This window comes from Neoarius graeffei, chromosome 23 (genome assembly GCF_027579695.1).
Source record: "Neoarius graeffei isolate fNeoGra1 chromosome 23, fNeoGra1.pri, whole genome shotgun sequence".
In the NCBI taxonomy this organism is placed as follows: domain Eukaryota; kingdom Metazoa; phylum Chordata; class Actinopteri; order Siluriformes; family Ariidae; genus Neoarius; species Neoarius graeffei.
Window position 1 is genome coordinate 59,497,355 of NC_083591.1, and position 21,885 is coordinate 59,519,239.

The 21,885-nt window shown below is 41.9% G+C and overlaps 1 protein-coding gene across 5 annotated transcripts in view; it reads right to left on the minus strand.

Annotated features, from left to right (window-relative positions):
• Positions 1–21,885, minus strand: part of gk5 (glycerol kinase 5) — a 38,138-nt gene that overhangs the window by 6,328 nt on the left and 9,925 nt on the right. For 3 of the 5 annotated variants that reach the window (XM_060906558.1, XM_060906555.1, XM_060906557.1), the window contains 12 exons: positions 20,997–21,128; positions 20,784–20,859; positions 19,272–19,333; positions 18,999–19,072; positions 18,858–18,918; positions 18,356–18,482; positions 18,158–18,262; positions 17,612–17,706; positions 17,238–17,341; positions 2,040–2,090; positions 782–841; positions 498–631 (listed from right to left, as the gene is read on the minus strand). In XM_060906558.1, coding sequence (XP_060762541.1) covers positions 498–631; positions 782–841; positions 2,040–2,090; positions 17,238–17,341; positions 17,612–17,706; positions 18,158–18,262; positions 18,356–18,482; positions 18,858–18,918; positions 18,999–19,072; positions 19,272–19,333; positions 20,784–20,859; positions 20,997–21,128 — 1,081 coding nt within the window. Of the gene's footprint in view, positions 1–497; positions 632–781; positions 842–2,039; positions 2,091–9,530; positions 9,762–17,237; positions 17,342–17,611; positions 17,707–18,157; positions 18,263–18,355; positions 18,483–18,857; positions 18,919–18,998; positions 19,073–19,271; positions 19,334–20,783; positions 20,860–20,996; positions 21,129–21,885 lie in introns of those variants that run through there. The other 2 variants (XM_060906556.1, XR_009651353.1) reach the window with 2 other exon arrangements.

Consider the following 21,885-nt stretch of genomic DNA (forward strand, 5'->3'; position numbering starts at 1 on the left):
TTTATATTTTAGACAAGTACTAAATTTTGGACCTCAACATTAAAAGTTATACATCAAAGACATGTTTAATGCCTAAAAATAGATATATTAAAAAAAAAAAAGCCTTTCACATTTTGAAGAGTGATTTTTTTTCTTCCCTTTTTGAACATGACCAGAAGTGAAAAACATTGTCATCTTTTTAATCCTTAAAATTTTAGGGTGAAGTTTTCCTTAACTGTAATTTAAGCTAATATAAAATGATTTTTTTAAATTAATGATGTAATTAAAGTGTGAGAATTTGGGGGGAGGAGACACTTTTCTCTTGTATCCCACTCAACTTCACACAGGATGTGTGTCTATATTTAGCTTTAATGTGTGGTTTAATCGGGGAGTGAACCGTTTGTGACTCCTCCTGCCTGCTCGTGATCTCCAGGTGAAATATATATTATAATAATGTATAGAGTAACAGTATGATGGTAAATCACTATATTTTATGGGAAAGCATTTTCTCCACTCACTGACTCCTAACCCGGCCATGAACGCCGCCCCGAGACACGACATGTCAAAATGCGTGGGCCGTGAAATTTTACAACCCAGGAGGTCTGCGCTTAGCTGCATGATGAAGTCGTTCATGGACACCCCGCCGTCTGCCCTGTGAACACAACAAACGCAGGGTTATTACACGTACATTACAGTGTGCAGGGAAATATGTTTATTTCTGTATTTATTGTATTTAGTGTGAGGAATCCTCAGCGTGACGTAATAAACACGGGCGGGGTGAGTGTTAGCGTCAACTCAGTACCTGATTTTAGTGATGGGGATTCGAGTTTCCCGACTCATCACATCAAACAGCTGCTTATTCCTGAAGGGCAACACATACAGAAGTGTTGTGTAATAAATGTGTTATTACTGAATAGAGTCTGAATTTCAGTCTTGCTGAGACTCACTCTCACACACACACACACACACACACACACACACACACACACACAGGGAGAGAACTGATTGAGAAGACAGACAGACAGACAGACACAAGTAGACACACAAAAAGACAGACAAGTAGTTAATAAGAGACAGAATGGGAAACGGACAAATAGACACAGGCAGGCAGACAGACAGGTAGGCAAACAGATAGGCAAACATACAGGCAGACAGACATGCATGTAGATAGACAAGTAGTCAATAAGACAGACAGACAGACAGACAGACAGACAGAGCTATTAGAAAGACAAAGACAGACAGATTAATGCACAAACAGTTCTAGACTGTTAACCTGAAAGTTCTTTCTATGCAAACAGTTTGAGTAAATACCACTTTAAAAAATGAGTTTTGTTGCATTACTTAAACAGTACGAGTATACAGTATGAAGAGTGTAGGAGACAGTCATTGGGTGTACTCATTTTTGTAAGTTCAACAAACTTAAAGCTCATAGGCAACGGTTTTAATTTTATGCACATTTGAAACTTTATATGTTAAAAAACCCTCTTTAATTTTCTTCTGGTCCCAAGAAGTATTGTTAATAAGTAATAATTAAAATAAGTTAGCACGGATCGTGGTGAATTTCTGTTTGGCCATTTCTATGACCACTCGGTGCATGACGTCATTTAAGCCAAACAAACCGCTTGAGTTGAGTCCACTTCCGTGTGTTTTCATTGCTGTTCGGCTTGATTACAGACGTGCGTTCGGGAATTTCAAAAAAAAAAAAACAACAACATGCCTCATTGTTGTGCAGTGAACTGTAACAATGGGACCGGTTCAGGAAGAAGTTTTTACTGGTTTCCAAAAGAGGAGAGGAGGAGGAGAGAGAGTGGATTGCGCATGTGAAGCGAGAGGGTTGGCAGCTGGATAAATACGCCGCCCTGCACTCCGATCACTTCGAGGAGGTTCATTTTTGAAGAATCCCCATCTGTTGGAGAGTTTAGGTGTCAGTGTTGGACAGAGAAGCTCAAACCTGACGCTGTTCCAACAAAATTCAAGCACAAAAGCAAGCAGTCAAAGAAGAAACGGACCGGCAATGCTCAAGCAAAAAGGAGCAGAAGATTGGAGGTAAACGTTTTTACCTTTGCTTGCAATTTTTCAAGTAAAGACTCCTGAGGGATCCTGTACAATCACTGTGTAAATGAGACAAAAGGGATATTTCCTTGTTTAGAGTTGGCTATAAATAGTATAATGCTTGTATTAATATTAGCAATTAATTATATTAACAATATAAACGAATCCACGTTCTATTATAGGGATTGTGTGTGATCAGAGTCGGCCGAGTCGCTGTCCGATTCCGAGGCCGCGCGGTCAAACCAGTGAGCCACATTCACCGATTGCTTTGCAACGGCCATAGGGTCACACATACGGTTTCACCTCTCGATATTCAATTTGGAGAGTTCCTACTTCAAAATCGCTCTCACTTTCAGACATTTTACACAACCTCTCACGACCAAAGTCCGTACACGTGTGCTTGGTTCGCAGGTGAACACGGAGCTGCTCCCGGTCTGTTTGGCTTGAATGACGTCACGACGACAGGCCCCTGGCGGTGAAAGTGCGCATAAGTGAGATGTAAACAAATGTTCGGAAATTGGGCAAAACAGAATATTTTAAGCATTTTATTCAATTTTAGAGTGCAGATTAAACACCAGGAAGATTTAATTCGCTTTTTGGGTTGTTCTTCTAGACAATAAAGTTGATATTCTATATTTCACCTCCAACCGTTGCCTAGGACCTTTAAACTTTCAAGTTTTACCTCAGGCCACAGTGCCGCCCCAAGCTTCAGGAGTATGGGGTTCGGGGCTCTTTGCTAAAGGCTGTCCGGTCCCTGTACGAACGGAGCAGGAGTCTGGTTCGCATTGCCGGCAGTAAGTCAGACCTGTTCCCAGTGCATGTTGGACTCCGGCAGGGCTGCCCTGTCATAATTTTTATGGACAGAATTTCTAGGTGCAGCCAGGGGCCGGAAGGAATCCTGTTTGGGAACCACAGGATTTCATCTCTGCTTTTTGCGGATGATGATGTCCTGTTGGCTTCTTCAAACCAGGACCTTCAGCATGCACTGGGGCGGTTTGCAGTCGAGTGTGAAGTGGCTGGGATGAGAATCAGCACCTCCAAGTCCAAGGCCATGGTTCTCGACCGGAAAAGGATGGCTTGCCCTCTCCAGGTTGGTGAAGTCCTGCCTCAGGTGGAGGAGTTTAAGTATCTCGGGATCTTGTTCACGAGTGAGGGAAGGATGGAGCGTGAGATCGACAGGCGGATCGGTGCAGCCTCCGCAGTGATGCGGTCGCGTTACCGGTCCGTCGTGGTGAAGGAGCTGAGCCAAAAGGCGAAGCTCTCGATTTACCGGTCGATCTACGTTCCAACTCTCACCTATGGTCATGAGCTTTGGGTAATGACTGAAAGAACAAGATCGCGGATACAAGCGGCCGAAATGAGTTTCCTTCGCAGGGTGGCTGGGCGCTCCCTTAGAGATAGGGTGAGAAGCACAGTCACTCGGGAGGAGCTCGGAGTAGAGCCGCTGCTCCTCCACATCGAGAGGAATCAGCTGAGGTGGCTCGGGCATCTTTTTCGGATGCCTCCTGGACGCCTCCCTGGGGAGGTGTTCCAGGCATGTCCCCCCGGGAGGAGGCCCCAGGGAAGACCCAGGACACGCTGGAGGGACTATGTCTCTCGGCTGGCCTGGGAACACCTCGGTGTTCTTCCCGAGGAGCTGGCCGAGGTGTCTGGGGAAAGGGAAGTTTGGGTTTCCATGCTCAGACTGCTGCCTCCGTGACCCGGCCCCGGATAAGTGGGTGAAGACGAGACGAGACAGTGCCACCCTGTCGCGATTGGCTCAAAACAAGTCTGTGCTTGTCCGTTGGAGGATACAGAGAAAATTGCAGCATTTTCTCATTTTCACAGAGCAGTTTAAGGTCTTTGCATGCTCCTTGGACAGTACGTTTTCTGCCTGCATTTTTCTGTTTTTCACAAGTTTTTGACCCTCGCCTGCAGTAAAGAGGATACCATTTTCTGTGTGAACAAGCCAAGTTGTTTTCTCTATTCAAGTACGACCAATTAGAAACTGCTGGAACGTTTCTAGTTTGAAACTTTTAAATTTGAGGTTGACTTAGGTGAATAGTGAGCATTTGATAATTGCAGCATTGTGTTTTTAGAGTAGCTCTCTACAATACAGTTTTGCAACAGGAGTGTAGAATTCAAATTATTTCAATGTAGTTTTGAAAAAGTAAATGCCCACTTTTAACATTAGCCTCATTTATTGCCCTACTATTTTTGTTCTTATTTGTGTTACATACATCATCATGGACAACATGTTCAGAGAGGTTGTTTAGTGTGATAAGTAACTGCCTGAATATCAAAATTGAGCTTGTTTCATATTTTTCAGGTTTACTTGGAGTTCAACAGGGTTGTTGGTAGAAATCTTGAAGAATTCTTTGGTGTTCTTGATGGTGTGTGTCCAAGCTTGATGGAAGTCTTCAAGAGGAAGACAGGTTGGATAGGCAAGCCGTTAGCGGACCTGCTACAACAGACAATGGTGGGTTGATATTTCTGTTTTTTCTTGTAATGATATTGATGGTTAGTTTATCTGTATTACAAAAAAATAATTCTCTCACCTTCCCTTGTGGTATTTCTCTATATGGACAAATAAACATACATGATATATACATTTCTTTGTTCTACATTTACAGTGGCAGGCAAAAGTTTGGGCACCCTTACTGAAAATGTCTGTTACTGTGAATAGTTAAGTGAGCAGAAGATGAACTGGTCACCAAAAGGCATAAAGGTAAAGATGACATTTCTTTTCAGCGTTTTCTGCAAGATTTGTGTATTATTTTTGTTTTGTACAATTGGAGAGTGAAAAAAGAAAAGGAACACCATGCGAAAGTTTGGGCACCCCAATACATTTGAGTTCTCAGGTAACTTTTCCCAAGGTTCCAGACCTTAATTAGCTTATTGAGCTGTGGCTTGTTCAAATTCTTCGTTAGGAAAGGTCAGATGATGCAGATTTCAAAGCTGTATAAATTCTCTGACTCCTCAAACTTGTCCCTAAAATCAACAGCCATGGGCTCCTCTAAGCAACTCCCTCGCATTCTGAATAATAAAATAATTGATGCTCACAAAGCAGGAGAAGGCTACAAGAACGTAGCAAAGTGTCTTCAGGTAGCTGTTTCCTCAGATCGTAATGTTATTAAGAAATGGCAGTTAACAGAAACAGTGGAGATCAAGGTGAGGTCTGGAAGATGAAGAAAACTTTCTGAAAGAACTGCTCGTTGGATTGTTAGAAAGGCAAATAAAAACCCCTGTTTGACTGCAAAAGACCTTCAGAAAGATTTAGCAGACCCTGGAGTGGTGGTGCACTGTTCTACTATGCAGCAACACCTGAACAAATATGACCTTCATGGGACAGTCATCAGAAGAAAACCTTTCTTGCGTCTGAGCCACAAAATTCAGCGTCTGAAGTTTGCAAATGAACATCTAAATAAGCCTGATGCATTTTGGAAACAAGTCCTGTGGACTGATGAAATCAAAATAGAACTTTTTGGGGGCGTCGTGGCTCGGGTGGATGGGGCGCCATGCCATGGGGCCGAGGACCTGGGTTCGATTCCAACCCGAGGTCATTTCCCGATCCCTCCCCGTCTCTCTCCTGCTCATTTCCTGTCTCTGCGCTGTCCTATCCAATAAAGGTGGAAAAAGCCCAAAAGGAATCTTTAAAAAAAAAAAAATAGAACTTTTTGGCCACAATGTGCAAAGGTATGTTTGGAGAAAAAAGGGTGCCAAATTCCAGTAAAAGAACACCTCTCCAACTCTGAAGCATGGGTGTGGATCGATCATGCTTTGGGGTTGTGTTGCAGCCAGTGGTACAGGGCACATTTCATTGGTCGAGGGAAGCATGGATTCGAATAAATACCAGCAAATTCTGGAAGCAATCATCACACCATCTGTAAAAAGTTGAAGTTAAAAAGAGGACGGGTCCAACAATAAGACGATGATCCAAAACACACCTCAAAATCTTCAATGGAATACCTCAAGAGGCACAAGCTGAAGGTTTTGCCCGGGCCCTCACAGTCCCCTGACCTAAACATCATTGAAAATCTGTGGATAGATCTCAAAAGAGCAGTGCGTGCAAGACAGCCCAGGAAACTTGTAGAACTGGAAGCCTTTTGTGAGGACGAATGTGTGAAAATCCCCCAGGTAAGAACTGAAAGATTATTAGCTGGCTACAAAAAGTGCTGATAAGCTGTGATACTTGCCAAAGGGGGCGTTACTAGGTACTAACCATGCAGGGTGCCCAAACTTTTGCTTCAGGCCCTTTTCCTTTTTTGTCATTTTGGAAATGTAAAAGATGAAAATAAAAAAATAGTTTTTGCTTAAAATATTAAGGGAATGAGTCGTCTTTAACTTTATGCCTTTTTGAGATTATTTCATCTTCAACTTGCTTAACTGTTCACAGTAACAGCAATTTTGACCAGGGGTGCCCAAACTTTTGCATACCACTGCAAGTGTGTTATACGTCTTTGCAAAAGCACTGAGCCAACAGCCATTAGATGCCTCGTCCTGAGAGGACTTCCAGTCATTCTTGGGGATGATGCGTCCATGTTCTTTAAGAGCAGTTCGGTGAGTGACGTTTTTTGATTCGTGTTTGAGTCAGTTTTTTGTCATGTTTTGTTTATTTGGGATGATGGGTTATGATACTTAGCATTTATGAAGATGTTTCATTGAACTTAAGTTGATTTTAACTTGATAATGTGCCTTCCCTGTTAGCAAGAGGAAATTAATTCCTGCATTTTATACTGCAAATTATGCAAAAATGCAGGGTTTGTATAGTGACTTGATTTCTACAAAAACAAAAACCCTAAACCACTGAGGGGCTGCTGCCGGAACTTCCAGTCGACATTTAGTTTGTGGCGGCTCCATTGAATGAATCCAAACATCTCCAATGTATTTCCAATATTGCCTTTATTTGATCTACACGCACTTATCCCAATAACTTGTATGCAAAATAAACAAAAAGGCTCAAATTAGTAGAGTTGAGCCGGATACTCAGCTGAAACAAGTATCCGGTACGGATAAAGCACTTTTGCCGAGTACGAGTATTATACGAGTAATACGAGTCAATATCTGTGCTCGGACTGAATGAAAATCCTCACACAGCGTCACAGCGCCCCTCCCCTACACACACCGCTCTGCTCACTCACACAGAGAACAGCGCTCCGTCTCTCCCTCAGTCACTCAGGTTTGCGGCTCTTTTTCGTTAACGTTTCGGGTTTCTTCAGCTTCAAGTTTGTTTTTATTTCAGTTTGTACTTCCTTATAACCAGTAGAGTTCTGGTAAACGTGGGTTCGTTCAGACGTGGTGCTTGGTAGAAAGCGACTCACGTTGCGTCTCTGCCTGTCGGAGATTTTTTTTCTTTTTTTAACCGTCGGTTAAAAACAGTTTTTTTGACTTCACACATTGAGTGTCTGATACCTTCTTGCTGTAATTCATGTAAAAATAAAAAGGTAGTAGTGGTAGAAGTATTACAAATTAAGCTACACACTCTCTCTCTCTGCCAGTCGTCAGAGTTTTTTTTTTAAGCCGTCAGTTGGCTCTAACCAGTTTTATTTTACTTCACGCACTGAGTGTCTGACACTTTCTAGGTAGTAGTGGTATAAATAATATTACAAATTAAGCTACACACACACCATGATCAGTGATACAGAATAATGAGTGATATAGAGAGTACTTCAGCTGACACTGACCCACCAGTCAGAGTTTGCTTAACCTTGCAGGACAGTGAGGGTCAAATCAGTGACAATAGCACCCACCTTTCCCTGACTGAGACCAATATTGCATCTGGTGATAGAGGTCCTCCTCCACCAAAGACCAAGAGGACTTCTACAGTATGGGACTCTTTCACTGTTTCTGAAAACGAGCCCTCCAAAGCCATTTGCAAGCTTTGCAAGTCCAAGCTAAGCAGAGGTAAAGATGCAAAAAACATTACAACACAACATCTCTACATAACCATCTGCTATATGCCCATCACATTAGAAAGCCACTGTATCGGCCACCTCCTCCTCTTCCTTCTCGGGTCACTGGTGTTCAGCTGGGTGCTGCTAAGGGCTCACATTCATCTTCCTCTTCACCAATACTCACTGCATTTGCAGCAAAGCAGCCATTCTCAGCAAACCATCCCCGGTCAAAACAAATTACAGAGATGATTGGTAAAATGATCTGCACTGATCTTGAACCTTTCTCTGTGGTGGAGAGGAGAGGCTTCAAGACACTTGTTGGCTTTTTAGAGCCCAAGTATAAGATCCCATCGAGGCACTATTTCAGTCGAACTGTAGTGCCTGAGCTGTATGAGGCAATGAGAGGGGAGTTGGTCCAGTCACTTAAGACAGCTGAAGGAGGGTGTCATCAACCTCACTACAGATCTCTGGACCAGCAATCACAACACACATGCATATCTCGGTCTTACTGGGCACTGCTGTGAACGTGTAGGGGAAGCTTCAGTACAGAGGAAAGTAGGGCTGCTAAATGTTGACATTGAGCACACATCAAACAACATTCTGTGCTGCCTTAAGGAAAAGATGAGAGAGTGGGAAGAGTCTGTTGGTCAGTCTGTCAATACGGTTTGTTGTTTCAGATAATGCAGCCAACATGGTGAAAGCTTTGACTGAATATGGGCACATCCGTTGCATGTCCCATACGCTTCACTTGGTGGTGATCAAAGCACTGGAGAAGGACAGGGTTGTGACATCCCTTCTCTCCAAAGCCAGGATCATATCTGGCCATGTTCATCACTCAAGCAAAGCCAGCAACAGACTACATGAGCTGCAAACACAGTTGAACCTCCCCCAGCACACGCTCATAACAGATATAAAAACAAGGTGGAACTATACGTTCTACATGCTCCAGCAGCTGGTGCAGCAGCACAGGGCTGTGCAGATTATGACAGGAGTCTAACATGGGTAGAGCTCCAACAATCATCTATCCAAATGAGTGGAGGTTAGCATCAGACATGCTCACTGTTCTTAGTCCTTTTGAGAAGGTCACACGGGCGCTCTCAAAACACAGCGCCTCCATCTCTGAGGTCATCCCCCTCCTGCATGGCCTGTGCTCCATCATCAGGTCACTGCACGTGGGAGGTCTTGCAGCTGGTGAGGAATCGGAGGATGAATCTGATCAGTTCATGGCTGGTGATGATGATCAGGATGCCGCAGTGGGGCTGGGCCAAGATGTTGCGGCTGAGTCCAGGGAAAAGTCAGGCACAGCAGCAAGGAGACTGGCAGCCAATCTGAGCAAAGAACTAGAATGGCGTTTCGAACCAATTTTTTGCAAACTCCACATTTCTGCTTGCCACTCTCCTTGACCCCAGATATAAGGCCAGCTGTTTTCCAAACAATGTTGATGTGGAGGCACTGAAGAGGACATTACTCCTCAGGATGGAGCTCTGTGACCCTGTGGCTACACCTGCAAGAAACACAGAAGAGACACCTGCCACCAGCAGCACTTCAGTCTTGTCTTTCCTGCAGAAAAAGAAATCGGCTATTCCAATGAGGACACATTTACCATCAGGTGATGTGGAGGCCTACCTGGCAGATGGGGACATCAGCCTTACCGATGACCCAGTGAAATACTGGTCAGGCAAGCTTCAGTGCTGGCCCAATCTTACAGGCTTTGCACTGCAGCTTCTCAGTTGTCCACCTACAAGTGTCCAGTCTGAGCGTGTTTTTAGCACAGCTGGAAATGTGGTCAGTCCACAGCGTGCAAACTTAGACCCTAGGCATGTGGAACAACTGGTCTTCATTAAAGTCAATGCAGATCTGAAAAACAGCATCGGACTATGATCCACAGAACACAGTCCCCCCCTCCCTCACCTGGTGTGGAAATTTAAAAAAAAAAAAACACTGATCATAAAAAAAAGTTAAAAAAAGAAAATTATGTTGAGTATGAAAACTCTTGTTCATTACATTTCATTTCATAATTGCAACCGCATGTGTTGTATTCATTGTTGCAAAACTTGTTCTGTAAATAGTTCGTTTGCTATCGTGATCAAAACCATTGATCTGAAGCTCAATGCTGATGTGGTCCTGTAAATAGTTTTCTAATCAGCAATAAATACAACCCTGATTCCAAAAAAGTTGGGACAAAGTACAAATTGTAAATAAAAATGGAATGCAATAATTTACAAAATCTCAAACTGATATTGTATTCACAATAGAACATAGACAACATATCAAATGTCGAAAGTGAGACATTTTGAAATTTCATGCCAAATATTGGCTCATTTGAAATTTCATGACAGCAACACATCTCAAAGTTGGGACAGGGGCAATAAGAGGCTGGAAAAGTTAAAGGTACAAAAAAGGAACAGCTGGAGGACCAAACTGCAACTCATTAGGTCAATTGGCAATAGGTCATTAACATGACTGGGTATAAAAAGAGCATCTTGGAGTGGCAGCGGCTCTCAGAAGTAAAGATGGGAAGAGGATCACCAATCCCCCTAATTCTGCGCCGACAAATAGTGGAGCAATATCAGAAAGGAGTTCGACAGTGTAAAATTGCAAAGAGTTTGAACATATCATCATCTACAGTGCATAATATCATCAAAAGATTCAGAGAATCTGGAAGAATCTCTGTGCGTAAGGGTCAAGGCCGGAAAACCATACCGGGTGCCCGTGATCTTCGGGCCCTTAGACGGCACTGCATCACATACAGGCATGCTTCTGTATTGGAAATCACAAAATGGGCTCAGGAATATTTCCAGAGAACATTATCTGTGAACACAATTCACCGTGCCATCCGCCGTTGCCAGCTAAAACTCTATAGTTCAAAGAAGAAACCGTATCTAAACACGATCCAGAAGCGCAGACGTCTTCTCTGGGCCAAGGCTCATTTAAAATGGACTGTGGCAAAGTGGAAAACTGTTCTGTGGTCAGACGAATCAAAATTTGAAGTTCTTTATGGAAATCAGGGACGCCGTGTCATTCGGACTAAAGAGGAGAAGGACGACCCGAGTTGTTATCAGCGCTCAGTTCAGAAGCCTGCATCTCTGGGCCCTGTACTACGAACGGAGGTTAACCTACCCAGCAGTAACCCAGGGTTCCCCCGCTAAACCGGGGTTGACAAAACCTGGTTATCTTGTTTGGGGTTAAACGGTACTACGACGCCAGTTATGAAGTTGATTTGTTGAACCTGGTTTAACCTAATCAGGGTTAATGCGCGTTCACGTGAAAGGGGAGGTTATCAGCGCAAATCCCCACTGTTCACAACGGCACGGTCGCCGTACTTCACGGAGGAAGAATGCGCTGTCATAATGCAAAGCTACGAGGAGTTCAAAACAACATTAAGAGCAAAATCTAACACAGCGGCTGCCAATAAGGAGCGGCAAGCATGTTGGCAATGAATTGCCGATCGGGTAAATGCGCAAGTACATTCTCCCTTCTACATGTTCCAGAACAGAAGTATAGGATGAGAGAAGCTTCATGATCAATCACAAGTCACAGAAAATGGTCCTTCGACGTGGCCCCAGTCATATATAGCTTGTTTAATGTCCGAAAAATCCTGAATAAAATTTGGTATGGGAAATTCATGGAGTCGCCTACTTAAGCTGATCTGTGCACAGAGTCACATGAATTAGGATGACTGACTGTTCAGTCCCTTTGACTAAGTTGGTGTCGGTCCTGTGAACATTTCAGAGGCAACAGCAGCCAAACGCACCTGGCAACAGGTGAAAATGAAATATAAAAACATCATTCATAATGGTGTGTGTGCGCGTGCAAGCAAGCATTCATTTGCCTTTTATTTATTCAAGTTTTATCTGTTTGCCTAATAGTTCAAATTGTTTTGTATATAGTTTATAATGTTGTGTGTTATTAATGATAATATTGTGGGGAAACTACTTTGCACGGACGTTCATTTAATTTATTCTATCATCATTTTGTTTGTTCTATTTGTGTATTTTATTTATTTATTTATCTGTTTGTCTAGTTGTATCTATTTTTCTAATAATAATATATTTTTTGCATTAATAGTTTGTTTTTTTCCTATTAAAATAATATTGTGTTCTTGTTATAACTATCTATTTATCTGACTGCTTAGTTGTATCTATTTTTGTTACAATTTCAATATTTTTAATATAGAAAGTTTTTTTTCTATTAAAATGTTCTTGTGTGATAACTAGTTCTTGTGTTATATTTATTGTAGTTGTATCTATTTTGTATCTCAGACTTAAATATTTTTGTAAAACAAGTGTTTTTCTATAAAATATTCTTGCGTTCTTGGTAACTATGTTCTTGAGTGGGTTCTTTTTTTTTTTTACAGAAAAGCCGTTCTGCATGGACATTCATTGAAGCCCTCATTGTTTTTTAATGGTTATTTATGAGCGTTTAGGGGTTACAATAATGTAAGTCTAGGTTGCTTTATATAAAAGGTATGTCCAGAAATATTGATGTCACTGTCTAAGCAGAGGGATCTGGCTTCTTTAGACGCTGTCTTCTTAAAACTGAATAAATATTTAAAAAGAGCCAAATGAGCCAGTCTTTTGAACGGCTCTTTTCAAAGAACGGATCACAAAGATGCGGATCCCATCAAAGAGCCATAAAGCCCATCTCTAATCTGCGCTCCGATATCGCACGGGTCATCCAGGTACACTGGCATTGTCTCTAGAGGAAATGTCGGTGGAGAGGTGGTGTTTAAAAAGGGTGTGGTTAATCGGAAACCTCGGGTTAACCAAGAACATAACCTGAGACGAACAGGTTTGAGATGCAGCGCAAGTTGCCATGGCAGCATACCTCGGTTTGAACATAGCCAACTTTCGTAGTATGGGTTAATCGGGAAGTTACGCTGCACATGATCAAGTTACTCTCGAAGTTACCCTGGTAAGCCAGAAAACCCGCTTCGTAGTACAGGGCCCAGATGGTATGGGGTTGCATTAGTGCGTGTGGCATGGGCAGCTTACACATCTGGAAAGACACCATCAATGCTGAAAGGTATATCCAGGTTCTAGAGCAACATATGCTCCCATCCAGACGACGTCTCTTTCAGGGAAGACCTTGCATTTTCCAACATGACAATGCCAAACCACATACTGCATCAATTACAGCATCATGGCTGCGTAGAAGAAGGGTCCGGGTACTGAACTGGCCAGCCTGCAGTCCAGATCTTTCACCCATAGAAAACATTTGGCGCATCATAAAACGGAAGATACGACAAAAAAGACCTAAGACAGTTGAGCAACTAGAATCCTACATTAGACAAGAATGGGTTAACATTCCTATCCCTAAACTTGAGCAACTTGTCTCCTCAGTCCCCAGACGTTTACAGACTGTTGTAAAGAGAAAAGGGGATGTCTCACAGTGGGAAACATGGCCTTGTCCCAACTTTTTTGAGATGTGTTGTTGTCATGAAATTTAAAATCACCTAATTTTTCTCTTTAAATGATACATTTTCTCAGTTTAAACATTTGATATGCCATCTATGTTCTATTCTGAATAAAATATGGAATTTTGAAACTTCCACATCATTGCATTCCGTTTTTATTTACAATTTGTACTTTGTGCCAACTTTTTTGGAATCAGGATTGTATAACAATTTCTGATCAACCCATATCAATTGCATGCTTAAAATAACATACTGGTTAAAGCCCTGCCCGTTTCAAGACAACCAGACCCACTTCCTGGTTAAATCCTGCCCACTTCCGGGTTAGGCACCGCCCACTCTGAGTATGGATACGGATACAGATAATTCATATGGTTAACAGATACAGCTGTACTCGCTCATCCCTACAAATTAGGCCACTAAAACTCTGGTCAAAAAACAGTGTGCTTCTCCCCGGTCAGCAGCACACCGGAAGAGTAATTAACCCTTTCTCTGTTTATACCATTCACATATCGCATTGTCCAATACACCTACTGTCACAACATAGGATCTACACCACAACAGACACCTATACATGAATAAACACAAAATGGCTCGAACAGCTTGTTTACACAACATTTCCTAAAATAAAACCACAGTGAATTATAAAAAATCACAATATTAAAAGAAGGCTATGCAGCTGATTGTAGACAATTTGCTGTTAACCTGAATATCCTCGTTTTGTCTCGTTTCTTGCACTATGTAGAATCTTAATGAGGGAGACACTGTGGACATTCCAGTGGGAATCCTCTGCTATGAGGACGACAACAGAGCTGCAAGCCCAGCATCGCCACAACTAAACCCCTCAAGAGTGGGGATCATCCTAGAGGCCAGCCTTGTAATGGAGGCACTCACCAACCCACCTCAAGCAATGTGCCTCTTGTTCGGCTTTACCTACGCACTCCACCTGCAGTACCCGAAGTGCTTGAAAAACACTTTTACCTTTTAATTGTTGCACAACTATATTGCACTGACTGGAGCAAATATTCTTGCAGTTGCTCATTTTGTATGTGATTCTTCTTGTACTAGATGAATCTAGTATTGTTTGTTCTACTGAAATTATTCTACAGAGGACACATTTTAGAAAGTTGCAGTTTTTATTCACAAACTCTGGTCATCACTGCATAGTTGTTCTTAATGCTGCTGTTCTTAATGCCTGCTTTGTTGTGTGGCACACGAAGCACACAGTTTTTCCCTTTTGCACTTGCAGTATGCGCTGCTATATGGTCAGTGGGGTTTTTTTTTCAAACTTGAAAATTGTTCACAGAGCAAACAATTAAAAAACTGTGCTGTGATTGTATTTGGAAGGAAACTGTTTCATAATTCAATACACATGTTCTATTTGCTGCATCATAGAAAGGTACTGTAGTAAGGTAATATCTGCAGCAAAAAGTAAGAATATACTGTTGTAACTGCTGGCAAAAACCCATTTTGGTAATTTTATGAAAACAAGGTCTTACTGTTATTTTGGATTTGCATCTGGTATTTCACACAGAGCATCACTGTTAATACATATTTGTTGCTTTGTTGTGTGTTTCAATAAAATAAATAAAATGTACTGCATTGTGTGGTCATTGACAAAAGAAGAATTTAATTGGAATTTTTTTATCCCAAATTTTATTTATATATATGTATATACACACACACACACACACACAGTGGGGCAAAAAAGTATTTAGTCAGTCACCAATTTGCAAGTTCTCCCACTTAAAAAGATGAGAGAGGCCTGTAATTTTCATCATAGGTACACTTCAACTATGAGAGACAGAATGGGGGGAAAGAATCCAGGAAATCACATTGTAGGATTTTTAATGAATTAATTGGTAAATTCCTCGGTAAAATGAGTATTTGGTCACCTACAAACAAGCAAGATTTCTGGCTCTCACAGACCTGTAACTTCTTCTTTAAGAGGCTCCTCTGTCCTCCACTCGTTACCTGTATTAATGGCACCTGTTTGAACTCGTTATCAGTATAAAAGACACCTGTCCACAACCTCAAACAGTCACACTCCAAACTCCACTATGGCCAAGACCAAAGAGCTGTCAAAGGACACCAGAAACAAAATTGTAGACCTGCACCAGGCTGGGAAGACTGAATCTGCAATAGGTAAGCAGCTTGGTGTGAAGAAATCAACTGTGGGAGCAATTATTAGAAAATGGAAGACATACAAGACCACTGATAATCTCCCTCGATCTGGGGCTCCACACAAGATCTCACCCTGTGGAGTCAAAATGATCACAAGAACGGTGAGCAAAAATCCCAGAACCACACGGGGGGACCTAGTGAATGACCTGCAGAGAGCTGGGACCAAAGTAACAAAGGCTACCATCAGTAACACACTACGCCGCCAGGGACTCAAATCCTGCAGTGCCAGACGTGTCCCCCTGCTTAAGCCAGTACATGTCCAGGCCCGTCTGAAGTTTGCTAGAGAGCATTTGGATTATCCAGAAGAGGATTGGGAGAATGTCATATGGTCAGATGAAACCAAAATAGAACTTTTTGGTAAAAACTCAACTTGTCGTGTTTGGAGGAGAAAGAATGCTGAGTTGCATCCAAAGAACACCATACCTACTGTGAAGCATGGGGGTGGAAACATCATGCTTTGGGGCTGTTTTTCTGCAAAGGGACCAGGACGACTGATCCGTGTAAAGGAAAGAATGAATGGGGCGATGTATCGTGAGATTTTGAGTGAAAGCCTCCTTCCATCAGCAAGGGCATTGAAGATGAAACGTGGCTGGGTCTTTCAACATGACAATGATCCCAAACACACCGCCCGGGCAACGAAGGAGTGGCTTCGTAAGAAGCATTTCAAGGTCCTGGAGTGGCCTAGCCAGTCTCCAGATCTCAACCCCATAGAAAATCTTTGGAGGGAGTTGAAAGTCCGTGTTGCCCAGCGACAGCCCCAAAACATCACTGCTCTAGAGGAGATCTGCATGGAGGAATGGGCCAAAATACCAGCAACAGTGTGTGAAAACCTTGTGAAGACTTACAGAAAACGTTTGACCTCTGTCATTGCCAACAAAGGGTATATAACAAAGTATTGAGATGAACTTTTTTGTTATTGACCAAATACTTATTTTCCACCATAATTTGCAAATAAATTCTTTAAAAATCAGACAATGTGATTTTCTGGATTTTTTTTTCCTCATTCTGTCTCTCATAGTTGAAGTGTACCTATGATGAAAATTACAGGCCTCTCTCATCTTTTTAAGTGGGAGAACTTCCACAATTGGTGACTGACTAAATACTTTTTTGCCCGTGTGTGTGTGTATGTATTTTTATTTATATATATATATATATATATATATATATATATATATATATATATATATATATATATATATATATATAAAGAATGAGTTTTATTTAAAAAAAATAAGATTAAGTGTATTTGACTTACAATATTAAAGTTTTGATTATTGTACTTTTAAGTAGACTCCACATTTTTTTTTCTATTGCTGATTACTTAAACCATTTAAGTGTATATAACTTAAAATGTTAAATTTTAACCCTATTGTACATTTAAGTTGACTATACTTGAACAAATTAATTTTCCCTCCTGTCAATTACTTAAACCATTTGAGGCAATCACTTGATACAAATGGTTTAAGTACAATCAACTTATCCAGGTTTACAGTGTAGAGACAGACAAGTAAACAAATATTAAAAACACAGACAGGTCAACAGACACAGAAAGAGACAGGTACACAGACAGATAGATAGATGGGGAGAGAGAGAGAGAGAGAGAGAGACGTAAGGAAGGGCAGATAGACGAGACAGATGAGAAACCAAACAATTAGGCAATGAATAAAACAAGAATGTGTATAGTGCAAAACTGAGGCAAAACACACACACACACACACGCGCACGCACACACTCACCGGAAAGCAACGGACTCTAAAATGGCGCGGACCAGGTGACTCTTTGTGGTGGATCGTTTCAGACCCATGAATGCTGCACACGCTTTAGGGTCATTTAATGGTGCCTGAGGAACCAACACACACACACACACACACACACACACACAAAATCAATAACAATCACACTGTGCCAATGTATAAAAGGGAAAACCAGTACACAAATGTATGACTATTTATCGTGTAAATAATAAAATATAAAATGAATATCACAGAGACGTGACTTACAATAAAAAGCCTGAAAATCAATCGCAAGCAGGAAAGAAAATGAAAAGCATTTAATACATTTATATAAATAAATACAGACGGCGCAAACACAGAGGAGCAGCGTTACGCACCTGCAGGCCGCTGAACGAAGGAACGAAATACACTCCATCTGAGTCACTCACACTGCTGGCCATGGCTGAGGTTTCCTTTACATCTGTAAACAATTCTGCAAAACACACACACACAATATTAATGACATCATGGCTGCATCTCAAATCATCTACTGTGTCCACAGTGATGTGTTGCTTCCTGTAGTTTTGTAAATGATTCAGTTTTAAATACACACACACACACACACACACACTTCAAGCCAAGTCATTTTCAGCACTGATGATGGACACTGATATCGGCTGATAAATCAATATTTCAGTATCGTTCTTAGAAAAGAAAAAGCTGTATTGTTACGTCTCTAAGCACACAGTGTACTGTGGAAGAACCTCGTGCATAATTTGAGCGTCATAAAGCAAATCAGATCACTATTAGGGGAATTTGTAAATTTATATATTAAATTTGGTCTCCGTGAAAAGTTACAGTTGTGTGTCTTGGTTTAGTAACAGACCCCTCTGTAGTGATGCCATGGTTTAACACACACTCCTGAAACGGGTTCCGATGCTCACCGATCTCCTGAGCCCATCTGATGGAGGTTCCTGTATCTGCAGCGTTTCCTTCAGCAAGATACACAACGTCAGAGCCGATCTTCCAGCCCACCACGGGATACAGGCCTAAACACACACACACACACACACACAAACAACTGTATATACTAGATTACACTGAGGTGGCTAAAACCTTGTTGACCGTGTGTGTGTGTGTACCTGAGAGAGATGTGTGTGGTTTGTTCCCCGTGTTGATGTCCATAAAGGTTCCTGTTCCCATGGTAATCTTCACATCACCAGCATCAAAGCAGCACTCACCAAACATGGCTGCCTGCTGATCCGCGATCTACACCCATCCGATTAACCTCATTATTACACACTAACACACATCCATTAAACATTTATACATAATACTACATGTGCTCTAATACACAGTTAAACATTACACATCATTACTATGTACTATTATATTACACACTCAAACTTTATTACACGATAATACACATTAAATTAAAATGTTAAAAATACAATAAATAAATGAATGACCAAAAGACAAATTTATACTATTAAACAAATAATCTTAAAAATAAATATAATTTTGAAAAATGGAACAAATTATTATTTTTAAACAGACTGAATAAATGGAGGAAAAGTTTAACATAAAGACAGCACAGACAATAAATAAATAAAACAAGAAATTATTTAGAAAATAATGACTCACAACTGACGTGATTGGAATAGAAACTCCAAAGATATCAGGATCAGAGGAACCAAAATGGTGACTACGGAGAGAGAGAAAGTTTAATCTGATAAATAATAGAAGATAAAATCATCCACAAAGCAGCTTTGATCCATGCGGTACCTGGTGTTGTGCACTGTGGGGAGAATGGAGAGAGGTAGAGAGAGGAGAGAACACAGAAACCTGCTCCAACACATCTAAACACACACACACACACACACACACAAAAAAAAAAAAAAAACATGATAAAGGGCACTCTAGTTGGTCATGTGCTTTTGGGATGTAGCCATAGGCCCTGACTGGTTGTCATGGTAACCAAGAAACCAACTGTATGTACGTTATTCATTTTCAGTTTGAACTGGACAGTAATTTATAAAATTCTAAGCAATAAGACACCTGATAGGAATCGAAGATGGCGGTTGTGCTGGCATTGGAATAATCTGTCGCATGGACCAAACCTGCAGAGATCAAACACACAATAACAAAACTCTTCACACTGCAACGTCATGATTTCAGTCATAAAACCAATCATATAAAAGTAATGCTTAAATCATCTCAAGGTGCAGACATCGAGTCTAATCCAATCAACTTTTTGTCAAATTCAGGGTCAAGTCAGTTTATTTGTATCGCGTTTTCAACAACAGACATCATCACAAAGCAGCTTTATTTTTCTGTAAAGACTTTAAACATGGCGGCACGGTGGTGTAGTGGTTAGCGCTGTCGCCTCACAGCAAGAAGGTCCGGGTTCGAGCCCCGGGGCCGGCGAGGGCCTTTCTGTGTGGAGTTTGCATGTTCTCCCCGTGTCCGTGTGGGTTTCCTCCGGGTGCTCCGGTTTCCCCCACAGTCCAAAGACATGCAGGTTAGGTTAACTGGTGACTCTAAATTGAGCGTAGGTGTGAATGTGAGTGTGAATGGTTGTCTGTGTCTATGTGTCAGCCCTGTGATGACCTGGCGACTTGTCCAGGGTGAACCCCGCCTTTCGCCCGTAGTCAGCTGGGATAGGATCCAGCTTGCCTGCGACCCTGTAGAACAGGATAAAGCGGCTACAGATAATGAGATGAGACTTTAAACATATGAATGAATAAATGTTTCCCTAATGATGAAGCCTGAGGTGACTGTGTTGAGGAAAAACTCCCTCAGATAACAGGAAGAAATCCTGAGAGGAACCAGACTCTAAAGGGAACCCATCCCCATCTGGGTGATAACAGATAGCGTGATAATAAATAACTCGCTTCTATAACTGTGTCCTATAAAGTCACAGAGTGCAACTGTGTAACCAGGAAACTCGTTATAGTTTAACAGGAAGTCTGTTCTGTTGAAGTTATAAACTGTCCAGAGCGTCTTCCAAGTGCGACTTTAGTCTGTCTGTATGGGGCCGTCCTCCACAGGAGCAATATGATGAGACTCCAGCTAGAAGTAGGGCATCAGGATGGATCAGGGGCTGTACATATGGGGTCATCCTCACAGAAATTCAGTGAATATCTCCTGTGATCAAGACACACAACACCATACCAGCCAATCAGCAACAGGGAGCGAGGCGTTTGTGCTTGTGACCAGGAGAGGGTGGAGATGGGTCGGCCTTCCTATCCATCCTGCTTGGATGCAGTTCTCTCACTTCTGGTTTCTATATTAATTTATCGCTGAATAAGCTGACTGTTCATAGCAGACCAAAACGATCCTCAGGCCACCAGGAAACGTTCTGGGGCTCCTGATGGGCTGGCCACGTGTGGGTGGGTGGCACAAAGCCTAAAGGTGGGTAGTACAAGCCCCAGGGTGGGCAGAAATATCATCTGGTCTTTATCAATACTGAGTTTATAAAGCAGCCATGTGTTGATACAGGCATAAGGCCTCAGGGTGGGCGGCACCAAGGCCTCAGGGTGGGCGGCACTGTCATTCTGGCGTTTTTACCTTTAGTAAGTTTATAAAGCAGCCATGTGTCAATGGTCCCAAAACAACAAGCTCCTTCATCAACAGCCTGCTTCAACTGAGAGAGAGAGAGAGAGAGAGAGAGAGAGAGAGAGAGAGAGATGACTGGGTCACACTGCGTGAGAGTTAAATGGTCATGAATAGGGTTAGCAGCAGTAAAAATTTATCAGATGACTGTAAGTAATAATAATAAACCTGAGGGATGTGTTGTAAAGCCCAGGCCAGACGCATGGAGACGTGCTGTGGTGTGAAGACCACCAAACTTGCCGCCAGGAAACGTTTCTGTCTACTGAGGAAGTGCAGCATCTTCATCACACCATGCACTGCCTGTGAGACATGCACACGCACGAGAGAGAGAGAGAGAGAGAGAGAGAGAGAGAGAGAGCGAGCACGTGCGTTAGCACTGCTATCTGGACAGTTAGACTTTGTGCACAGATTACAAATCTGATTCGATTCTTCAGACTGCAGCCGCGTCGCCTCACAGAACCACACTGGTTGCTATAGCAACAACAAATGCGAGTACACTGATTCAAGCTTGTGAGTAGATCTTAGCACGGATCATTTTTTACTTTTGCTTGAGGACAACATCTGGTTGTGGTTCTGCAACTTTTAGTGTGGACCAGAATAAAATAAAAATAAAGACACTTCAGTAACACAGGGCTGATTTTTCCTGTCAGGTGATTTTATACACCAAACAAAATTCTCATTTTCTAAAACCAGTTCTTGAGTTTATGTCACATAGCTAATTAGCTCTGCACTGATGTAGTGTGCATGCTCTTTTGATCTGAAAGCTAAAGTGTGATCAGTTTGATATTTTTCTGAGAACACACTTTCCTCACTCTCGACTCCGAGTCTCCTCCCAACAACAACAATATAAACCCCTCACTAACAAGTCAACAAATATCTTCATCAAGTCTGAGCGCTCGTTAGAGTTTAATATCTAATGCAGTTAGAGTGTGTGAGTGTGTGAGTGTGTGTGTGTGTGTGTGTGTGTGTGTGTGTGAGAGAGAGAGAGAGAGAGAGAGAGAGATTGAGTCCAGATATAAGAAGCGGCCCAATGTTTACTCTCTGATCCGTCCTGGAT